Below are 24,682 nucleotides of genomic sequence, written 5' to 3'. Positions count from 1 at the left end.
TCACCAAAAAAGATACCCCACATCCAAAGACAAAGGAGAAGCCACAATGAGATGGCAGGAGGGGTGCAATCACAGCAAAATCAAATCCCATAACTGCTGGGTGGGTGACTCACAGACTGGAGAACACTTATACCACAGAAGTCCACCCACTGGAGTGAAGGTTCTGAGCCCCACGTCAGACTTCCCAACCTGGGGGGCCGGCAACGGGAGGAGGAATTCCTAGAGAATCAGACTTTGAAGGCCAGTGGGATTTGATTGCAGGACTTTGACAGGACTAGGGAAAACAGAGACTCCACTCTTGGAGGGCACACACAAAGTAGTGTGCACATCGGGACCCAGGGGAAGGAGCAGTGAACCCAGGTGAGACCGAACCAGACCTACCTGCTAGTGTTGGAGGGTCTCCTGCAGAGGCGGGGGGTGGGGTGGATGTGGCTCACCGTGGGGACAAGAACACTGGCAGCAGGAGTTCTGGGAAGTACTCCTTGGCGTGAGCCCTCCCAGAGCCTGCAATTAGCCCTACCAAACAGCCCAGGTAGGCTCCAGTGTTGGGTTGCCTCAGGCCAAACAACCAACAGGGAGGGAACCCAGCCCCACCCATCAGCAGTCAAGCAGATTAAAGTTTTACTGAGCCCTGCCCACCAGAGCAACACCTAGCTCTACCCAACACCAGTCCCTCCCATCAGGAAACCTGCACAAGACTCTCAGATAGCCTCATCCACCAGAGGGCAGACAGCAGAAACAAGAAAAACTACAATCCTGCAGCCTGTGGAACAAAAACCACATTCACAGAAAGACAGACAAGATGAAAAGGCAGAGGGCTATGTACCAGATGAAGGAACAAGATAAAATCCCAGAAAAACAACTAAATGAAGTGGAGATAGGAAACCTTCCAGAAAAAGAATTCAGAATAATGATAGTGAAGATGATTCAGGACTTCGGAAAAACAACGGAGGCAAAGATCAAGAAGATGCAAGAAATGTTTAACAAACACCTAGAATAATTAAAGAAAAAACAAATAGAGATGAACAATACAATAACTGAAATGAAAACTACACTAGAAGGAATCAAGAGCAGAATAACTGAGGCAGAAGAACAGATAAGTGACCTGAAAGACAGAATGGTGGAATTCACTGCTGCAGGACAGAATAAAGAAAAAAGAATGAAAAGAAATGAAGAAGCCTAAGAGACCTCTGGGACAACATTAAATGTAACAACATTCACATTATACGGGTCCCAGAAGGAGAAGAGAGAGAGAGAGGACCCGAGAAAATATCCGAAGAGATTATAGTCGAAAACTTCCCTAACATGGGAAAGGAAATAGCCACCCAAGTCCAGAAAGCGCAGCAAGTCCCATACAGGATAAACCCAAGGAGAAACATGACGAGACACATAGTAATCAAATTGGCAAAAATTAAAGACAAAGAAAAATTATTGAAAGCAGCAAGGGAAAAACCACAAATAACATACAAGGGAACTCCCATAACGTTAACAGCTGATTTCTCAACAGAAACTCTACAAGCCAGAAGGGAGAGGCATGATATACTTAAAGTGATGAAAGGGAAGAACCTACAACCAAGATTACTCTACCTGGCAAGGATCTCATTCAGATTCGATGGAGAAATCAAAAGCTTTACAGACAAGCAAAAGTTAAGAGAATTCAGCAACACCAAACCAGCTCCACAACAAATGCTAAAGGAACTTCTGTAAGTGGGAAACACAAGAGAAGAAAAGGACCTACAAAAACAAACCCAAAACAATTAAGAAAATGGTCATAGGAACATACATATCAATAATTACCTTAAATGTGAAAGGATTAAATGCTCCAACCAAAAGACACAGGTTTGCTGAATGGATACAAAAACAAGACCCATATATATGCTGTCTACAAAAGACCCACTTCAGACCTAGGGACACATACAGATTGAAAGTGAGGGGATAGAAAAAGATATTCCATGCAAATGGAAATCAAAAGAAAGCTGGAGTAGTGATACTCATTGGATAAAATAGACTTTAAAATAAAGAATGTTACAAGAGACAAGGAAGGACACTACAGAATGATCAAGGGATCAATCCAAGAAGAAGATATAACAATTATAAATATATATTCACAAAACATAGGAGCACCTCAATATATAAGGCAACTGCTAACAGCTGTAAAACAGGAAATCAACAGTAACACAATAATAGTGGGGGACTTTAACACCTCACTTACACCAATGGACAGATCATCCAAAATGAAAATAAATAAGGAAACAGAAGCTTTAAATGACACAATAGACCAGATAAATTTAATTGATATTTATAGGACATTCCATCCAAAAACAGCAGATTACACTTTCTTCTCAAGTGCACAGAGAACATTCTCCAGGATAGATCACGTCTTGGGTCACAAATCAAGCCTCAGTAAATTTAAGAAAATTGAAATCATATCAACCATCTTTTCTGACCACAATGCTATGAGATTAGAAATGAATTACAGGGAAAAAAACATAAAAAACACAAACACATGGAGGCTAAACAATACATTACTAAATAACCAAGAGATCACTGAAGAAATCAAAGAGGAAATCAAAAAATACCTAGAGACAAATGATAATGAAAACACGACGATCCAAAACCTATGGGATGCAGCAAAAGCAGTTCTAAGAGAGAAGTCTATAGCTATACAAGCCTACCTCAAGAAACAAGAAAAATCTCAAACAATCTAACCTTACACCTAAAGGAACTAGAGAAAGAAAAACAAACAAAACCCAAAGTTAGCAGAAGGAAAGAAATCATAAAGATCAGAGCAGAAATAAATGAAATAGAAACAAAGAAAACAATAGCAAACATCAATAAAACTAAAAGCTGGTTCCTTGAGAAGATAAACAAAATTGATAAACCATTAGCCAGACTCATCAAAAAAAGAGGGAGAGGACTCAGATCAATAATTAGAAATGAAAAAGGAGAAGTTACAACAGACACTGCAGAAATACAAAGCATCCTAAGAGACTACTACAAGCAACTCTATGCCAATAAAATGGACAACCTGGAAGAAATGGATGAATTCTTAGAAAGGTATAACCTTCCAAGACTGAACCAGGAAGAAATAGAAAATATGAACAGACCAATCACAAGTAATGAAGTTGAAACTGTGATTAAAAATCTTCCAACAAACAAAAGTCCAGGACCAGATGGCTTCACAGGTGAATTCTATCAAACATTTGATAGAGAAGAGCTAACACCGATCCTTCTCAAACTCTTCCAAAAAATTGCAGAGAAAGGAACACTCCCAAACTCATTCTATGAGGCCACCATCACCCTGATACCAAAACCAGACAAAGATGCTACAAAAAAAGAAACTTACAGACCAATATCACTGATGAACATAGATGCAAAAATCCTCAACAAAATACTAGCAAACAGAATCCAACAACACATTAAAAGGATCACACACCATGATTAAGTGGGATTTATCCCAGGGATGCAAGGATTCTTCAATATACGCAAATCAATCAGTGTGGTACACCATACTGACAAACTGAAGAATAAAAACCAAATGATCATCTCAATAGATGCAGAAAAACCTTTTGACAAAATTCAACACCCATTTATGATAAAAACTCTCCAGAAAGTGGGCATAGAGGGAACCTACCTCAACATAATAAAGGCCATATACGACAAACCCACAGCAAACATCATTCTCAATGATGAAAAACTGAAAGCATTTCCTCTAAGATCAGGAACAAGACAAGGATGTCCACTCTCACCACTATTATTCAACATAGTTTTGGAAGTCCTAGCCACGGCAATAAGACAAAGAAATAAAAGGAATCCAAATTGGAAAAGAAGAAGTAAAACTGTCACTGTTTGCAGAGGACATGATACTATACATAGAGAATCCTAAAAATGCCACCAGAAAACTACTACAGCTAATCAATGAATTTGGTAAAGTTGCAGGATACAAAATTAATGCACAGAAATCTCTTGCATTCCTATACACTAATGATGAAAAATCTGAAAGAGAAATTAAGGAAACACTCCCATTTACCACTGCAATGAAAAGAATAAAATACCTAGTAATAAACCTACCTAGGGAGACAGAAGACCTGTATGCACAAAACTATAAGACACTGATGAAAGAAATTAAAGATGATACCAACAGATGGAGAGATACACCATGTTCTTGGATTGGAAGAATCAATATTGTGAAAATGACTATACTACCCAAAGCAAACTACAGATTCAATGCAATCCCTATCAAACTGTCAATGGCTTTTACGGAACTAGAACAAAAAATCTTAAAATTTGTATGGAGACACAAAAGACCCCGAATAACCAAAGCAGTCTTGAGGGAAAAAAAGAGCGGGAGGAATCAGACTCCCTGACTTCAGACTATACTACAAAGCTACAGTAATCAAGACAATATGGTACTGGCACAAAAACAGAAACACAGATCAATGGAACAAGATAGAAAACCCAGAGGTAAACCCACGCACCTATGGTCAACTAATCTATGACAAAGGAGGCAAGGATATACAATGAAGAAAAGACAGTCTCTTCAATAAGTGGTGCTGGGAAAACTGGACAGCTACATGTAAAAGAATGAAATTAGAACACTCCCTAACACCATACACAAAAATAAACTCAAAATGGATTCGAGACCTAAATGTAAGACCAGACACTATAAAACTCTTAGAGCAAAATATAGGAAGAACACTCTTTGACATAAATCACAGCAAGATCTTTTTTGATCCATCTCCTAGAGTAATGGAAATAAAAACAAAAATAAACAAATGGGATCTAATGAAACTTCAAAGCTTCTGCACAGCAAAGGAAACCATAAACAAGACAAAAAGACAACCCTCAGAATGGGAGAAAATATTTGCAAACGAATCAACGGACAAAGGGTTAATCTCCAAGTATATAAACAGCTCATGCAGTTCAATATTAAAGAAACAAACAACCCAATCCAAAAATGGGCAGAAGACCTAAATAGACATTTCTCCAAAGAAGACATACAGATTGCCAACAAACACATGAAAAGCTGCTCAACATCACTGATTATTAGAGAAATGCAAATCAAAACTACAATGAGGTATCACCTCACACCAGTTAGAATGGGCATCATCAGAAAATCTACAAACAACAAATTCTGGAGAGGGTGTGGAGAAAAGGGAACCCTCTTGCACTGTTGGTGGGAATTTAAATTGATACAGCCACTATGGAGAACAGTATGGAGGTTCCTTAAAAAACTAAAAATAGAATTACCATATGATCCAGAAATCCCACTACTGGGCATATACCCAGAGAAAACCATAATTCAAAAAGACACATGCACCCCAATGTTCACTGCAGCACTATTTACAATAGCCAGGTCATGGAAGCAACCTAAATGCCCATCGACAGACAAATGGATAAAGAAGATGTGGCACATATATACAATGGAATATTACTCAGCCATAAAAAGGAACGAAATTGGGTCATTTGTTGAGATGTGGATGGATCTAGAGACTGTCATACAGAGTGAAGTAAGTCAGAAAGAGAAAAACAAATATCGTATATTAACGCACATATGTGGAACCTAGAAAAATGGTACAGATGAACCGGTTTGCAGGGCAGAAGTTGAGACACAGATGTAGAGAACAAACGTATGCACACCAAGTGGGGAAAGCCGCGGGGGGCTGGGAATGGTGGTGTGATGAATTGGACAATTGGGATTGACATGTATACACTGATGTGTATAAAATTGATGACTAATAAGAACCTGCTGTATAAAAAAATAAAATTAAGTTAAAAAAATTTTTTATAAAGGCACAGGGTGGCAGATTGGATAAAAAACAAGAGCCTACAATATGCTGCTTACAGGGGACACACTTTAGGGCAAAGGACACACACAGATTAAAAGTGAGGGCATGGAAAAACATCTTTCATGCAAACAGAAATGATGAGAAAGCGGGGGTCACAATACTCAGACAAAATAGCCTTTAAGAAGGACACTATATAATGATAAAAGGATCAATAAAAGGAGAGGATATTATACTTGTCAACATATATGCACCCAACATAGGAGCACCAAAATACATAAAACATATACTAACAGACATAAAGGGAGAAACTGACAGGAATACAACAATAGTAGGAGACTTTAACACCCCACTCATATCAATGGACAGATCTTTGAGACAAAAAATCAATAAAACAACAGAGGTCCTAAATGATAGAATAGAACAGTTAGACGTAATTGATATATTCAGGACATTACATCCAAAAAAAGCAGAATACACATCCTTTTCAAGTGCACATGGAACATTCTCTAGGGTTGACCTGGGCACAAAACAAGCCTAAACAAATTTAAGAGTACAGAAAGTATTTCAAGCATCTTTTCTGACCACAATAGCATGAAACCAAAAATCAACCACTGAAAAAGAAACAAAAACAAAACAAAACAAAAAAACAATTACGTGGAGACTAAACAACATGCTATTAAAAAAACCAATGGATCAACAATGAAACCAAAGAAGAAATTTAACAATACTTTGAGGCAAATGACAATGAAAACACAACCATACAAAATCCATGGGATGCAGCAAAAGCAGTTCTTAGAAGGAAGTTCATAGCAATATAGGGGCCTTCTTTAAGAAACAAGAAAAATCTCAAATAAACACCATAATCCACCACCTAAAAGAATTAGAAAAAAAAGAAGAACAAACAAAACCTAAAGTCAGCAGAAGGAAGGAGATAAGAAAGATCAGAGAGGAAATAAATACAATGGAAATTTTTTAAAAAATAGAAAAAAATCAATAAAACCAAGAGCTGGTTCTTTGAACGGGTAAACAAAATTGACAAACCTCTGGTCAGGCTTGACAAGAAGAAAAGAGAGAAGACCCAAATAAACAAAATAAGAAGTGAAAGCAGAGAAATCATAACAGATATCACAGAAGTGCAACAAACCATAAGAGAATACTGTGAACAATTATATGCCAACAAATTTGACAACCTTGAAGAAATGTTCAACTTTCCTACAAACATACAGGCCACCAAAACTGAATCAAGAAGAAACAAATAACTTGAGCAGACCGGTCACTAGAAATGAAATAGAATCTGTAATAAAAAAAAATCCCTACAAACAGAAGTCCAGGACCAGATGGCTTCACTGGGGAATTAACCAAATATAGAAAGAAGACCTTATAGCAATCCTTCTCAAATTCTTCCAAAAAACTGAAGAGGAAGGAACACTCCCAATGGGGTGACATTCTATGAAGCCACCGTCACCCTGATACCAAAACCAGACAAAGACACTACAAAAAAAGAAAATTACAGGCGAATATCTTTGATGAATATAGACGCAAAAATTCTCAACAGGGGCTTCCCTGGTGGCGCAGTGGTTCAGAATTCGCCTGCTGAAGCAGGGGACACGGGTTTGTGCCCCAGTCTGGGAAGATCCCATGTGCCGCGGAGCGGCTGGGTCCATGAGCCATGGCCACTGAGCCTGCGTGTCCGAAGTCTGTGCTCCACAACGGGAGAGGCCACAACAGTGAGAGGCCCGCATACCGCAAAAAAAAAAAAAATTCTCAACAAAATATTAGCAAACCAAATCCAAAAACACATAAAAAAGGTCATACACCACAACCAAGTTGGATTCATCCCAGGGTCACAAGGATGGTTCAACATACTCAAATCAGTATGTGGGAGTTCCCTGGTGGTGCAGTGGTTGAGAATCCACCTGCCAATGCAGGGGACACAGGTTCGAGCCCTGGTCCATCCGGGAAGATCCCACATGCTGCAGAGCAACTAAACCCACGCGCCACAACTACTGAAGCCCGCATGCCTAGAGCCAATGAAGTTAGAACACACCCTCACACCATACAAAAAAATAAACTCAAAATGGCTTAAAGAATTAAATATAAGACAAGACACCATAAAGCTCTTAGAAGAAAACACAGGCAAAACACTCTCTGACATAAATTGTACCAATGTTTTCTTAGGTCAGTCTCCCAAGGCAATACAAATAAAAGCAAAAATTAAAAAAATGGGACCTAATCAAACTTACAAGCTTTTGCACAGCAAAGGAAACCATAAATAAAATGAAAAGACAACCTATGGACTGGGAAAAAAATATTTGCAAATGATGTGATGGACAAGGGCTTAATTACCAAAATATACAAACAGCTCATACAACCAAACAACAAAAAACCAAACAACCCAATCCAAAAATGGGCAGAAGACCTAAACAGACATTTCTCCAAAGAAGGCATACAGACATGAAAAGATGCTCAATAGCACTAATTATTACAGAAATACAAATCAAACCTACAATGAGGTACCACCTCACACTGGTCAGAGTAGCCATCATTAAAAAGTCTACAAATAACAAATGCTGGAGAGGGTGTGGAGAAGAGGGAACCTTCCTACACTGTTGGTGGGAATGTAAATTGGTGCAGCCACTATGGAAAACAGTATGGTGGTGCACGCGCACACACACACGCACGTGCAATGGAATATTACTCGGCCATAAAAAAAGAATGAAATAAAGCCATGTGCAGCAACGTGGGTGAACCCAGAGATTATCATACTAAGTGAAGTAAGTCAGAAAGAGAAAGACAAATACCACGTGATACTACTTATATGTGGAATCTAAGATATGGCACACATCAGCATAACTATGAAACAACAAAAGACTCACAGATATAGAGAACAGATTTGTGGTTGCCAAGGGTAAGGTGGGATGGGGGAGGGATGGATTGGGAGTTTGGAATTAGCAGAGGCAAACTATTAATATATAGCATGGATAAACAACAAGGTCCTTTTATATAGTACAGGGAACTATATTCAATATCCTGTGACCAACCATAATGGAAAAGAATATGAAAAATATATATGTATAACTGAGTTACTTTGCTGTACAGAAGAAATTAACACAATATTATAAATCAACTCTACTTCAATACAATTTAAAAAAACAATTAAGTGATCACAGTGTTGCATTTCAATCTTAAAAACAAAAATCAGGGCTTCCCTGGTGGCGCAGTGGTTGAGAGTCCGCCTGCCGATGCAGGGGACACGGGTTCGTGCCCCGGTCCGGGAGGATCCCACGTGCCGCGGAGCGGCTGGGCCCGTGAGCCGTGGCCGCTGAGCCTGCGCGTCCGGAGCCTGTGCTCCACAACGGGAGAGGCCACAACAGTCAGAGGCCCGCATACCGCAAAAAAAAAAAAATCAACTGTTAAGAAAAAAATGTATGGGAAAACTGAGGAAAATGAATACTAATCTGATACTTGATAACATTTAGGAATTATTATAATTATTTCAGGTGTGATAATAGTATTGCAATTATGTTAAAAAAAAACAAAGAACCCTTATTTTTTTAGGGATACATACAGAAGAATTACAGATGAAATAATGTGATGCCTGAGATTTGCCTCAAAATACTACAGTTGGGAGATTTAAATGAAATAGGATTGGATGGGGAATTCCCTGGCGGTCCAGTGATTAGGACTCAGCACTTTCACTGCCGTGGCCTGGGTTCAATCCCTGGTCGGGGAACTAAGATCCTGCAAGCCGTGCAGCGCAGCCAAAAAAGAATAATAATAATAAATAATAAATAAAACTTTCTTTAAAAAAAAAGATTGGACATGTGTTAAAAATTGTTGGGACTTCGCTGGTGGCGCAGTGGTTAAGAATCCACCTGCCAATGCAGGGGACAAGGGTTCAAGCCCTGGTTTGGGAAGATCCCACATGCCACGGAGCAACTAAGCCCGTGAACCACAACTACTGAGCCTGCATGCCACAGTTACTGAAGCCTGTGTGCCTAGAGCCCATGCTCCACAGCAAGAGAAGCCACCGCAATGAGAAGCCCGCGCACTGCAACGAAGAGTAGCCCCCGCTCGCCGCAACTAGAGAAAGCCCGTGCGTAGCAACGAAGACCCAATGCAGCCAAAAATAAATAAATTAATTAAAAAAAAACTGTTGAAGGTACATGATGGGGTTCATTATACTATCATCTCAATATTTGAATATATTTTAAGTTATCTATAATAAAATACTTTAAAAAAAGAGAATATGTGTAATTGCTTATACATACATAGAATAGCTCTGGATATATACATACATACATTAAAAATATATAATACTATTTCCCACTGGGAAGGAGAATTGGATGGAAGAGGACATACAGGTAGAAGGGAGGCTCTTCGCTTAATATCTTTTTCAAAAGTAAATTCTAGAGTAAAAAGATATCAGCAACAGTTCACCACTACTGGAGTTCAGTGGATATACTTTTTTAAATAATCATAATTTTTTTGAAAGAACAAAATATATTTTAAAATATCCATTTTTTTGTGTGACAGAGAAATAAATGTAAGCCCTGTTTTATCGATGACCCTTTGAGTTCAGCTCAGAGTCTCAATTCCACAGGGAGTCAGGAGTAGAAGAACTGAAAACACTCTTGAATTTCTTATCCTTGATTCAGTCCTGAGTAACACTCACTTTCACTTATAACTTTGTGCCACTTAATACAGTAGCAGATTTGATCAAATAAAAGGAACCACCAAAGAAAGTGTACTCCTGGAAACTGTATTTAGTAGCCTCTTGGTTCAATCCAATCCAACCAACAGCAGGAGCCAGGCATTCTACCTCTCACTGGTAGCCAGCCAGGTGAAATGAAGAAACTTGACATTTAAGGGAGACAGAGAAAAACTCTTTGTGAGTAGAGGTGATATGACCAGGGCTTTGGCTTTGTAAGCGCTCCTGGAACAACACAATTGTCATTTATCAGTTCCACTGGTTTCTAACATATTACTTTGCAGGGCAGCTGACATATTGCTAGGTTTAAATCCTGCACGGTCTAAAACAGTTTCCTAAGTTAAGTTTAGGTAGGTTTGCTTAGAGATGCACGCATTCCTCCACAGATACAATGCATTCCAGCCTTTTACCATGGTTCACGTATATGATGAGTAAAGAACGAAATGAAAGCTGCCACCCACCTTGATTCTTGTCATCTGGGTCAGGGTCCGATTTCAGTCTTTTCACACTGTTGCCACTCTCTGAGCTGTAACAAAAAAAATATGGTGATTTGAGCTAGGTCCAATCTTGGGGATCAAACTTTGGGAATCAGGAGCTCCAATGACTATTTATATGGGTCTTAGGCAGCCTCAAGGAGCTGAGATGATCTGAAATGAAAAGTCTTCATTTCAGGTTCTTAATCTCCTTCCAGTTATATTATTGTTATAAAGATAATTTAAACCTCTGACCAATTCAAGGGGTGAAGCATTACATCTTCAAGCATCACCAAAACATCAGATTCTTTGTTGTCATCATTCATCTTGGTTAGAACCACAAATGGACTTCAAGAATATCTGGACATGTTTATATATGACAAAAATTTAGTTAAGTTATTAAAGATTGAAGGAAATATCTTTAGTGACAGGCTAGAGATTCTGAAAGTCACCCAAAAGACCTTCACTAAAAGAATATCTAGAGAATTTACTTCTCTCGCCATGCAGCTAGAAGGCACAATGCTCTCCAGCTCCACTGTTACCACTAATATTAAGTAATGTTTGTAAATTCTTACCTAATAAAAAATTTAGGTCAAAAAAAAAAAAAAAAAAGAATGCACTCCAAAGAGGAAGGAAATGGTCCCAGGAGGAAGGCCTTAATCCCAGAAGGAAGGGATGGTGAACAAAGAAACTTGTAAATAACAATCTAAACAAACAGTCTATATAAAAAAACAGCATCTAATTTGTGGTGTTAAACATGACCATGCTAAAGTTCTGGACAGCATGTAAGGAAGGAAGAAGGTGACTCTAGCTAAAAGTTCTAAGGCCCATGGATAATTTTGCAGGGAAGTAAGAAAGCTATTTACTTTAGGTTTTACTAAGTATTCTTGATAAATTGCAAGGTAAGCCACCAAATGAATAGAAATAAAATACAAAAATCCAAACAAGTAGAAAGAAAAGAAAACGAATAGAAGATTTTAAAATTGTAATCAATTTTTATAAAAAGAATACATGGAAAAACAATTTTTAAGTAAAAAGACAAATAACATTAAGATAGTAGAAGCTGGGGAGTCCCCTGGTGACCTAATGGTTAGGATTCTAGGCTTTCACTGCCACGGCCCAGGTTCAATCCTTGGTTGGGGAACTGAGATCCCGCAAGCCATGTGGCATGGCCAAAAAATTAATTAATTAATTTTTAAAAAAGATAGTAGAAATTGTATAAAAAATCCTAATACATCCAAGCCTACCTATAAAGAGAGTTTAACAGACTAAAATTTAAATCAGCTATTTATGAGACACACCTAAAAATTTAGAAGCAAAACAAACAACTTAAGACCCAGAAAGACTGAAAGTAAAGGAATGGAAAAAGAGTTAACCACGGCAAACACTAACCCAAAGAAGACTGGGGTACCTATATTAATATTAAGGAAATAGACTTTAAGACCAAAAGTATTATAAGGGATAAAGGAGGTTAGTTTATAATGAAACAAAGTTTAATTCACTATGAAGAAATAACAATCCTGAACATCTATGCTTCTAAAAGAGCTTAAAAATATACTATGTTCAACAGACTAAAAAAAATCAAGAAATCATTACTATACTGGGAGATTTCAAAAACTCCCCTCAAGTACTGATAGAACAAGCAGACAAATATGTAAAGAAACAGACGATCTGAACAATACAATCAATTAGTTTGTTTTGTTGTACCTACATAGAACCCACAACAAACAATTACAAAACACAGATTCTCCTCAACTTGGAACATTCACAAAAATTAATCTCAGGAATAGGTCACAAAGCTAGTCTAAAGCAATTTCAAAAGAATCAGCACATATAAACCATAATGCAATTAAGGGAGAAACTGATAACAAAAGATAAAGATCATGTTTCATAGACTCTAAGACACCACTGACTATAACGTATTAAAATGTGAGGGAGAGGCTTCCCTGGTGGTGCAGTGGTTGAGAGTCCGCCTGCCAATGCAGGCGACACGGGTTCGTGCCCCGGTCCAGGAAGATCCCACATGCCGCGGAGTGGCTGGGCCCGTGAGCCACGGCCGCTGAGCCTGCGCGTCCAGAGCCTGTGCTCTGCGACGGAAGAGGCCACAACAGTGAGAGGCCCGCGTACCGCAAAAAAAAAAAAAAAGGAAAAAAAAAGTGAGGGAGAAACAGGTTCATCTTAGAACCAGTGAAATATGGTTAAATTACTTCAATATGTTTGGAAATTTAAAAAAATGTTTCTAATTCATGAGTCAACAAAGAAATCATAACGGATATTTAAAAGTACTTAGTTGGAAATACAAAATTGTATACAATGAAAGCTGAGGAAAAATTATAGCTTTAGATGCTTATAACTGAAATGAGCTGAAAATTAATTAGCTTGGTATCTGACAGTTGTTTATAACAGAAATAATAAAAGTATAAGTTTGAAGAAAGTAAAGAATATTCCAAAGAAGGTAGAAGATATTAAAGAGCAAAAATTAATAAAATAGAAAGAAAAGAAGTAAACCCAAAAGATCTTTGAAAAGACTAATAAAACTGAGACTACCCTCTCATGAAAATAGTGAAAATAAGAATAAAAGTATAATTCATCAATATTTGGGATGAAAAAAGGACAATTACAGACAGAACAGCAATCAGAAAAAGAAGGAATACTGACAATTTAGCTAACACACTTGAAAAAAGACAAAATGAGCAAATTCCCAGAAAATATAACTAAATAAAACTGACTCAAAAAGACATGGAAGGGCTTCCCTGGTGGCGCAGTGGTTGAGAGTCTGCCTGCCAATGCAGGAGACACAGGTTCGTGCCCCGGTCTGGGAGGATCCCACGTGCCGCGGAGCAGCTGGGCCCGTGAGCCATGGCTGCTGAGCCTGCGCGTCCAGAGCCTGTTCTCCGCAACGGTAGAGGCCACAGCAGTGAGAGGCCCGCGTACCGCAAAAAAAAAAAAAAAAGACATGGAAAAACACAGATAGTCCTATAATCACAAGTTAAAAGAACAGGGACCGGGGCTTCCCTGGTGGCGCAGTGGTTGAGAATCTGCCTGCTAATGCAGGGGACATGGGTTCGAGTCCTGGGCTGGGAGGATCCCACATGCCGTGGAGCAACTAGGCCCGTGAGCCACAACTACTGAGCCTGCGCATCTGGAGCCTGTGCTCTGCAACAAGAGAGGCTGCGATAGTGAGAGGCCCACGCACCGCGATGAAGAGTGGCCCCCGCTTGCCACAACTAGAGAAAGCCCTCGCACAGAAACAAAGACCCAACACAACAAAAATTAATTAATTAATTAATAAACTCCTACCCCCAACATCTTTAAAAAAAAAAAAAAAAAAGAGAGAGAACAGGGACCAAAGTGATTTTATAGAGTTCTACCAAACTGCCACAAATGAACACTACTATCCTACAGAAACTCCTCCAGAAAACAGAAAAAGAAGGAACACTCCCTAAATCATTCTGTGAAGCTAGGTTTAATCTACACATCAAAATCAGATAAAGTGGGGGAAAAAAAAATACAGGCCAGTCTCCATCATGATTCCAGATGCAACAACCTATACAAAACATTAGCAAACCAAATCCAGCAGAGTTTAAAAAAAAAAAAGAAAAGAAAATACATCACTACAAGTTGGGTTTATCACCAGGAATGCAACATTAGAAAAATCTTTATTTTTTCACTGTAACAGTAAAAAAGAAAAATTTATTTTATCAATTCAAAAGCACAAAAAAATTGACAAAATTTAACAACTCATGGCTACCAAAAAACCTCTTATTTGAAACTAGGAACAAAACTTCCTTAACCTTAAAGGATATCTGAAAAAACAAAAACAATAAATATTATTCTTAGTGGTGAAAAAGTTAAACATTCTGTTTAAAATTAGAAATAAAACAAGGATGTGTGCAGTAATTGTTTCTTTCTAACATTTTACTGGTGGTCCCAGCCAGCACAATAAGATAAGAAAAAGGAACTAAAAGGTATTAAGGAAGAGAATAAAACTGTCATTATTCACAAATGGTGACTCTCTACATAGAAATTTCAAAGAATCCACTGATAAATTATTAAAGTTAATAAGAGTTATTATTAAAGTTAATAAGAATTGCGAGGCTGGATGTAAATATCCCAAAATCAATTGCACTTTTATACACCAGCAACCAAAAAAATATAAAATACCTAGGAATATGGGCTTCCCTGGTGGTGCAGTGGTTGAGAGTCTGCCTGCCGATGCAGGGGACACGGGTTCGTGCCCCGGTCCGGGAAGATCCCACATGCCGTGGAGCAGCTAGGCCCGTGAGCCATGGCCGCTGAGCCTGCATGTCCAGAGGCTGTGCTCCACAACGGGAGAGGCCACAACAGTGAGAGGCCCGCGTATCGCAAAAAAAAAAAAAAAAAAAAAAACTAGGAATAAATCTAACAAAAGACGTGTACAACTCTTTTGGGGGAAAAAAACAACAAAACTGTAACTTTATTGGATGACTTTAATTAAAGGAAACAAATAAATGTAGATATATGCCATAGATAAAGACTCAAATCCATAAACATCTGTTCTCTCCATAAATTTATCAAGCAATTTAATAACATTCCAATAAAAATCCCAATAGGGATTATTAAAGAATTTAAACTAAAACTAAAATTTATATGGAAGAATGAAGTGGCCAAGAATAGACAAGACATCCCTGAGAAGAATGTAAGGGGACTTCCTCTACCAGATATCAATATCTGTACAAAGCTACAGTAATTACACAGAGTGATACTGGTCCAACAGATCCTAGGAACAGAAAAAAGAATCCACAGACAAACCCGTATAGGTATGGAAACTTGTTATAAGACAGAGGTGACACCGAAGATCACTGAGGAAAGGCAGAAGTATTTAGTAAATTGCTAGAAAATTGGCTTTTCATTTGAAGAAAAAATTGCAATGTGATCCCTACCTCATACCCTTCACAAAAATCAATTCCAGATAGATTAAAGACTAATATGTGAAAGACAAAAATTCTAAAACTTTTACAAGAAAAACTGTATTATGACCTCAGGGTAGAAAGAATTTCTTGAACAAAATATAAAAGGCTCTAACCATAAAAAGAAAATATTAATGGATTTGACCACCTTAAAATGGACCACCTTCAAAAGGTACAAACTTCCAGTTATAAAATAAATAAGTACGGAGGATGTAATGTACATCATGGTGACTATAGTTAATGATGTTATATTGTATATTTGAAAGTTGCTAAGAGAACAGATCTTAGAAGTTCTCGTGACAAGAAAAAAAATGTGTAACTATGTGTGGTGATGGATGTCAACTAGACTTACTATGGGGATCATTTCACTATATATATATGTATATATATCTCATATTATTATCAAATCATTATGTTGTACACTTGAAATTAATGTGTTACATGTCAATTATATCTCAATTTTTAAAAAACTGACCACCTTAAAATTAAATATATTTGACCACTTTAAAGTAAAAAGATAAGCTATAAACTGGAGGAAAAAAATATCAGGACCATGTTTAAAAACAAACAAAACCTATGAATCAATAAGAAGAATACAAATAACCCGGTAGAAAAATGGCAATATAAATGAACAGACCTTCCACACAACAGGACACATGAATGGCAAATCAACATATGATACGTCAACTACATTTGTTAACGGGGAATGCAAATTAAGACCATAAGGAGATACTATTTTATAAATCACTTTATTGTTGTATTTGTGCTGTCCAGTAGGGCAGCCACAAGCAACATGTAGCTATTTAATACTTAAAATGTGACTAGTGTGGGGCTTCCCTGGTGGCGCAGTGGTTGAGAGTCTGCCTGCCAATGCAAGGGACACGGGTTCGAGCCCTGGTCTGGCAAGATCCCACATGCTGCGGAGCAACTAGACCCGTGAGCCACAACTACTGAGCCTGCGCGTCTGGAGCCTGTGCCCCGCAACAAGAGAGGCTGCAACAGTGAGAGACCCGCGCACCGCGATGAAGAGTGGCCCCCACTCGCCGCAACTGGAGAAAGCCCTGGAACAGAAACAAAGACCCAACACAGCCAAAAATAATATAAATAAATAAATAAATAAAATGTGACTAGTGTGGCTAGGGAACTGGATTTTAAATTTCATTTAGTTTGCATTAATTTAGATAGCCACAGGTGCCCAGGGACTAACATATTGGACACACAGCTCTAGAGAAACAGATGTACATATGTAACAAAGCATGTCCTTGACCTGTCAGCACCATCTGTCATAATTCAAACATTCATTCACAGGAGAATGAACAAATTCTGGTATCTCAAATAATGCACTATTATACAGCAGTGAAAATGAATGAATTATAGCTGGACATACACATACATACACACACACACAACTGTTTCAATCAGAGAAACAATTTGATTGAAAAACCAAATTCACAGAAGGTGGTGTGTATATAACGAAATCATTTTTTATAAAGTTCAAAACAAGCAAGCTATTATATTGTTTATGGGTACCTATATAGGTAGCAAAAAACAAAAACAAAGAAAACCCCAAAACTACTAAGACTAAAGAAAGGCGGGCTTCCCTGGTGGCGCAGTGGTTGAGAATCTGCCTGCTAATGCAGGGGACATGGGTTCGGGCCCTGGTCTGGGAGGATCCCACATGCCGTGGAGCAACTAGGCCCGTGAGCCACAACTACTGAGCCTGCGCATCTGGAGCCTGTGCTCCGCAACAGGAGAGGCCGTGATAGTGAGAGGCCCATGCACTGCAATGAAGAGTGGCCCCCGCTTGCCACAACTAGAGAAAGCCCTCGCACAGAAACGAAGACCCAACACAGCAAAAGTAAATAAATAAATTAATAAACTCCTACCCCCAACATCTTCTAAAAAAAAAAAAAAGAAAGGCAGAAGAATGGTAAACTAGATATAGGAAACTGGCATGAGGATGGCAAGGCACAGAGACAGAATGGGGAGGAGCACAGAGGCAGACTCATATTGTTGATAATGCTCTAGGTCTTAAGTTGGGTGATGGGTTCAGGGGGGCTTGTTTTATTACTATGTTTCATAACATACATCAGGCATCAGACTTTCACCAAGCATCGGAATTATCCATGGAACTTTAAAAATTAGACTTCCAGACCTCATTCCAAACTTACTGAGCCACACAGAATTCGTGTGAGGCAATCTACAGTATTAACAAACTCTCAGGTGACTCTAATAAACCCAAGGCTGGGTAGATTAGGAACTCCTGCCCCAGGAGATTAATTTATCACCTTGCTACACAAAACAACAATAAATGATCTAATAAAAGTTGATCTAAGGACTAAGAGAGCTACTTACAACACACATTCTGCTAGAAGCAAGACACTGCCTTGCAGTGAGAGGTAACTAACTGACCACCTAGAGAGCCCTTTCTTGGTATAGCCCAGTACAACTGACCCACATCCAAATCCTCAAAGACACTAGGCCAGCAAGAAAGCTTATATGAAAACTTGAAAGGAATAATTCATGGCTGGGGTAACTGGCCCTTTTCAGGCTACTGAGTCCTCCCCTTGGCTGCTATATCATGACAACATTTTTACATGTAAGCAACGTTGCTAGCAATGTTCCTGGGAACATCAGCAGACAGAAGGTGTGCCAAACCACAAAACTGCATCAACACACTTTCTTCAAAACATGTGGCTGGTCGCCAATATACCATATTGATTTTCCTAATAGTCTGCACTTAAGCTTAACATCCTTTTGCCTGTGGTAGGGTTGGTCAAATTGAAATGACCAGATTTAATCACTTTGGTGCCATTTCAAGACTTGAAAAGAGAGGAGCAAACAAGGCAGTGCTGCCACCCCACACCAAACAAGCAGAGCCCCAGCCAGGTGTGTAACCCTGTCACAGCTGCCATGTTCTTACAGATCATAGTGCTCTTGCCCCAGCTCTTCTCCCTTCCTGGGATATTCTGCATCCCCGTCTGCCTGTCAAAGCCCTAGCTGTCTTACCTAATCAATCTCTTCTTTCTAAGGCCTTAACTTCCCCAACATGAGCACATATATCCACCTCCAGGCAGTTATTCCTCCTCCATGATCTCATTACACCCTATATAAATCCTTCCATAGAACTTGCTACCTTGTTTGCCTAGAAACAGATGCTCAAGTACTGAACTCCACCTCTCCTGCTACTTTGTGACCTTGGACAAAGGTTCTCAACCTCTGAGATTCTCAGTCTCTTCATCTGATAACAACTTGTACTTCACAGACTTGTTGAGAGGAATAAAAGAAATCATGCATGGAAAGTACTTAACACAATGCCTGGCACATGGCAGGCATCCAATGAAGAGTAGCTATTATGTTGAATGAACAGAGAGACAAGGGTCAAAGGATATAGAAGACACCAAATCTGGTAGGGGAGAGAGAGGTAAGACCACCAAAGGAACTTCACCAAGACCTATGCTTAGGTAACCTTTTGCTCTGGCTACCATTAATCTGGCATTTCAAAGCACACAGTCAGAAGGAGATTAAAGTTGTGTGAATTCGGGCTGACCTCTTATGCTTCACAGCTCCTGCCAACAGCTTTGCCTGGGAGAACTTGGTCTTGGTTTCTGTGGGTTTCACAGCCACTTTCTTCTCCACTTCCTTCTTGTTTTCTTGAGAAATTCCAACCTTGTTGAGATTACTGTGAGTTACAGGTTAAGGGTCAAACTAAGCAAAAAGAAGAGCTACAACAGGACAATGATAAATCAAGAGATGGAAGGCAGATATAACCCGTGAGCACTTCAGCTCTGCCATGGAATGTTCAACCTACTTATTTTAAAAATGCCCTCCCCTCCTTATTCTGCCAGTCAAATCCAGCTGATTTAAAAAGAAATGAAGGGGGGCTTCCCTGGTGGCGCAGTGGTTGAGAGTCCGCCTGCCGATGCAGGGGACGCGGGTTCGTGCCCTGGTCTGGGAGGATCCCACATGCCGCCGAGCGGCTGGGACTGTGAGCCATGGTCGCTGAGCCTGCGCGTCCGGAGCCTGTGCTCCAACAGGAGAGGCCACAACAGTGAGACACCCGCGTACCGCAAAAAAAAAAAAAAAAGAAATGAAGGGACTTCCCTGGTGGTCCAGTGGTTAAGACTCTGCACTCCCAGTGCAGGGGGCCCGGGTTTGATCGCTGGTCAGGGAACTAGATCCTGCAAGCCGCAACTAAGACCCGGCACAGCCAAAAAAATAATTATTTTTAAAAATAAATAAAGGTGACTAGGAGGAAAACAGCAAATCAAGCCCAAAATAATACAGAGAAGCAAACTTTTTCCCTTTGATTCTCAATGAAAATCTGAGTACGGCCAGAAAACCTGCTATTACCAAAGACATGGCCAATATCATGCTTGCTGGAGAAAACAAAGACCTTGAAGAATGCAACAGAAAAAATGTAGCTTCCCTGAAAACATAAAAATATTTGCTTTTTCCCCCAAGGGTAAAATCAAATTTTGCAGTGTCCTATGACTACCAGTGGCATTCAATTTTAGACATCATGAAGACTAACTCCTACTCTGCTGGTGCAAGACAACATCAGAATCACCTTAAGGCTCATTAAAAGACAGAGTCCCTCCCCTGTCCCAAACCTACTGAATAAGGACCTCCAGAGGCCCAGGAACCTGTTTTAAACACTCTCAAGATGATTAAATGAGAAACCCCTGTGCATATGCAACACAACACAGGACTGAAAAGTTGTTTTAAAAGCATAAAACAACCAGTTCACTTGTAACATACTTTTTTCATGCTTGATGTCAATCTCTGGCCCTCAAGCTTTGCCAGTTTCTTTTGTTCTTTCCACCAACCCCCTCCCCTCCTTCCCTTTCATGCTCTCCCACAACATATCAATCAACAGATAAGTACTGAAACATGTATTGGAACATCTTACTTAAGATGCAGTAATGCCTTGCTGGAACAATAGTGACATCTAGTGCCCAAGATATCTAAGAAGTATGTACTATCAGCCCAGAAGGGTGGGGGTAGGAGTATATGGTCTAAGCTATTCCTGTATCTTTGAATAATGGAGAAATTGGGTACCAGAAATTAGGAAATTCTAATTCTGATCACTCTTCAGACACTAACTCGATTCTTATGGGCACCAGTTATCTTAAACATTTGTAATATTCAATACAGATTATGCATAATGCTCAGTACTATTCTGAGTTTCATCAATTTAATGTTTTTAAGGTCATCATGGAAACTGATAATATGTTAATACTAAATGTTCATTTTTTTAGAATAAAAATGAAGGAAACAGAAATTTCATCCTTCTAGTACAGAATACCAAAACCAATGAGCATGCTGTGATTTTTACCTACAACTCCATCACTAAAGGAAAGAAACTCTCAAAGAAAATTCTTAATATTAAATATTGAAAAATAAAACAAAAATGGAAAAAATATAACAAAACCACACATTTATAATACCAAGACAAAGACAAAAACCAACACTTAACTTTCTATTCTTTTGAAGTGAAGAAAAGCCCTCAACCTCTTCTTTTTTGGTGGGCAGGAAGGGAAGTGGTAGTTATATATATATATATTTTTTTGCGGTACGCGGGCCTCTCACTGTTGTGGCCTCTCCCGTTGCGGAGCACAGGCTCCGGATGCGCAGGCCCAGCGGCCATGGCTCACGGGCCCAGCCGCTCCGCGGCATGTGGGATCTTCCCTGACCGGGGCACGAACCCGCGTCCCCTGCATCGGCAGGCGGACTCTCAACCACTGCGCCACCAGGGAAGCCCTATATTTTCGATCCATATCCAAAGCATAAGCCCTTTTTTCCCCTAAGTCCCTCTCCCCCTAAAATGCTTTAAATACACAAACACATCTCAAAAACCTCATGGAATGCATTAGATGAGCATTTTTTAAAAAATCACATTGTTTTAAAACACACGTAATATTAATAAATACTGCTCTAACCTGAAAGAAACAAGAGTTCTGTTGTTTACACTGGCACAAACCATAGCTTATTTGTATTCACAAGTATCACATTACAAAATGTATCATTTTATAGCAACCAAGCAAAGCCAAGAACCAGCTCCTGATGTAGAGCTTCAATAAACAAATGTCTAATCCTTCAATTCCTATTTCAACATGACTCTGGCTACATGCATGCTTGGGATTAGCACATCAGTGGGTTGGAAGGCTTGCTTTGCTTCAGTTTTTCTAGACAGTCAGAACGTTCCAAGTTTCCAATAAAAACTAATACCCTGGGCTTCCCTGGTGGTTCAGTGGTTAAGAATCCACCTGCCAATGCAGGAGACATGGGTTCGAGCCCTGGTCCAGGAAGATCCCACATGCCGCGAAGCAACTAAGCCCGTGCGCCACAACTACTGAGCCTGCGCACCTAGAGCCCGTGCTCCGCAACAAGAGAAGCCACCGCAATGAGAAGTCCCCACTCTCTGCAACGAGAGAAAGCCCGCGCACAGCAACGAAGACCCAACACAGCCAAAGATAAAAATAAACAAAATAAATGTGTATATATATTTTTAAAAAGCTAATACCCCTGAAGCCTCTTCAATATTGTGCTGTAATGTTACCAGGACAGAAAAGTATCTTTGGCCTCATGGCTGCCCTGTTCATTCTTCCCTTTGAATTGAAAACCGAAAGGCCTCTCACACTCATACCACACCAACAATACTCTGCAAAATGCTGCTTTGGGAGACACTCTGTCTTATTTGCTTGCCTACCAAATTAAGCACATGAAACAAGACATAATTCAAATGAGAGTGTAATATATTTTTCTTTAGAGGAAAAAGCCAGGTGCCTGAAACAATGCAATACATATATCAGCCCACCTCAGATATATCAATGCATAATATCATCCTGGGGTCACCACGGAATGGAGTTCGGGAGGGAAGCTTCAGAAAAATCAAGCTCAATCCTACAGTTGGGATGGAGGTGTGACTTTCCATCAACTCCTATCTTAGTGTTATACCAGAATTCCACAAGAAGAACTGGGACTTGAAGCCAGGTCTTTCGCTACCAGTTCAGAGCAGGCTTTGCGGCACCATGCTGCCGCCTTATCTCGATCACTGTCAGTCACCTTGTCTTAAACCAGATCCCTGGGAATCTGTCCACATTTTTTCCTACATAACTTTTTAATGGAACCTACTGCACACTCTCTGCAAAAAATACCAACTAGCACATACACACAGTCATATCATCAATCTTGGAGGTAAAGCCTGCTCAGTCACACTAGTGAGGTTATTCAACATACAAGCATGAAATACTCAAATTAGCTTTCTCACAGAAGGAAAAAGCTAAGGTGGCCCTTTTAACCTCTCCTATGAGTCATTCATTAATATATTCACATATATACTGAGAACTTACTATATGCCAAGCACAGGAGAAATCAGTGGTGATCAAGTCCTTGTTCTTATGGAGCTTACTTTATATTCCAGCAATAATGAAGCACACAAACCAGTAAGCATATAAATTAAGATTTTCAGGTAGTGACAGAGACCATTAAAAAAATGACATTATAGGGCTTCCCTGGTGGTGCAGTGGTTGAGAGTCCGCCTGCCGATGCAGGGGACATGGGTTTGTGCCCTGGTCCGGGAAGATCCCACATGCAGCGGAGCGGCTAGGCCCGTGAGCCATGGCCGTTGAGCCTGAGCGTCAGGAGCCTGTGCTCCGCAACGGGAGAGGCCACAACAGTGAGAGGCCCGCGTACTGCAAAAAAAAAAAAAAAAAAGTTAAAAAAATAAAAAATAATAAATGACATTATAGTCAGTGATGGGTGTGGGTACAATTTTAGATGGGGTGCTCTATGAGTAACGGAGCTGAGACCCAAGTGTCATGAAATGCCAGCCTTGTAAACTGTGAGGGCAGAGCATTCCAGGCTGAGGAAACAGCAAATGCCTCACAGAGCTCAGTATGAGAGGAACATAAAGAAGGCCAGTAGGCTGGAGTATAGTAAACAGGAGGAAGAGTAGTTCAAGATACAACAGGGTGGTGGGTTGGCCAAAATCATGCAGACCCTTGTAGGACCTGGTAAAGAATGCAGACTTAAGACTAAATGCAAAAGGAAGCCACTAATGTTTCAAACAGGAAAGTGATATGATCCCACGTATGTTTTCAAAAGTTCCCCAGACTATTGTCTAGAGAATGGATTGTGGGGGAGGAGAGCAGAAGCAGAGACAATTAGATGGTCACAGTAGTCCAGAGAAGGTCTACGACTGCAGTGGCAGCAGAGAAAGCAAGAAATGCAAGATTTGGAGAACATTTTGGAGGTAGTTTTTGGCCCAGGCACCTGGGGGTATAGGAGTACCATTACTGAGATTGGGAAGACCAGAAAAAGAAGAGATTGGGAGTGGGGTGGGGAGGGAGGTGGTGTGATGAGGGTCGGGGTAATGAGGCACGGAATTGAGAATTTTGATTCAGCCAAGTTACATCTAGGATGTCTATTAAGACATTCAAGTGGATGCCAAAAAGGCAATAGTGAACCAAAGCAAAGTCTTGGATGCTTTCTCTACCCACCTATGGGGACAAACCAGGCTGTGTCTGTAGGGAAGGTCTTACAAAGGACACAGGAGGGCTGCTAAACATTTCCTTTTAAAATGTAGAAGCCAGTTTCTCCCCTGGATGAGGTTCACTGCATCGCCCACCTGTTTCAGAGTCTAATCCCACAAGGCAAGAATACCCTGGTTCTGACTATCAGGATTTAGGCCTTTAGTTAATCCTAAAGGATCTGAACTTTTGATTGCAACAGATTCCTGCACGCAACATAACTCTA

General features: G+C 39.7%; 1 protein-coding gene across 4 annotated transcripts in view; it reads right to left on the bottom strand.

Annotated features, from left to right (window-relative positions):
* The window catches only part of PSME3IP1 (proteasome activator subunit 3 interacting protein 1), a 45,663-nt gene that overhangs the window by 8,946 nt on the left and 12,035 nt on the right, over positions 1-24,682 (bottom strand). For all 4 annotated transcript variants that reach the window (XM_081216458.1, XM_081216460.1, XM_081216459.1 and 1 more), the window contains exons 5-6: positions 19,473-19,606; positions 10,962-11,026 (exon numbers count right to left, since the gene is read on the bottom strand). In XM_081216458.1, coding sequence (XP_081072584.1) covers positions 10,962-11,026; positions 19,473-19,606 — 199 coding nt within the window. The remainder of the gene's footprint in view (positions 1-10,961; positions 11,027-19,472; positions 19,607-24,682) is intronic.

This window comes from Mesoplodon bidens (genome assembly GCF_964165515.1).
Source record: "Mesoplodon bidens genome assembly, chromosome: 18".
NCBI classification, from domain to species: Eukaryota; Metazoa; Chordata; class Mammalia; order Artiodactyla; family Ziphiidae; genus Mesoplodon; species Mesoplodon bidens.
The sequence above is the reverse complement of the archived record's forward strand: the minus strand, read 5'-3'. Positions and strand labels throughout refer to the sequence as shown.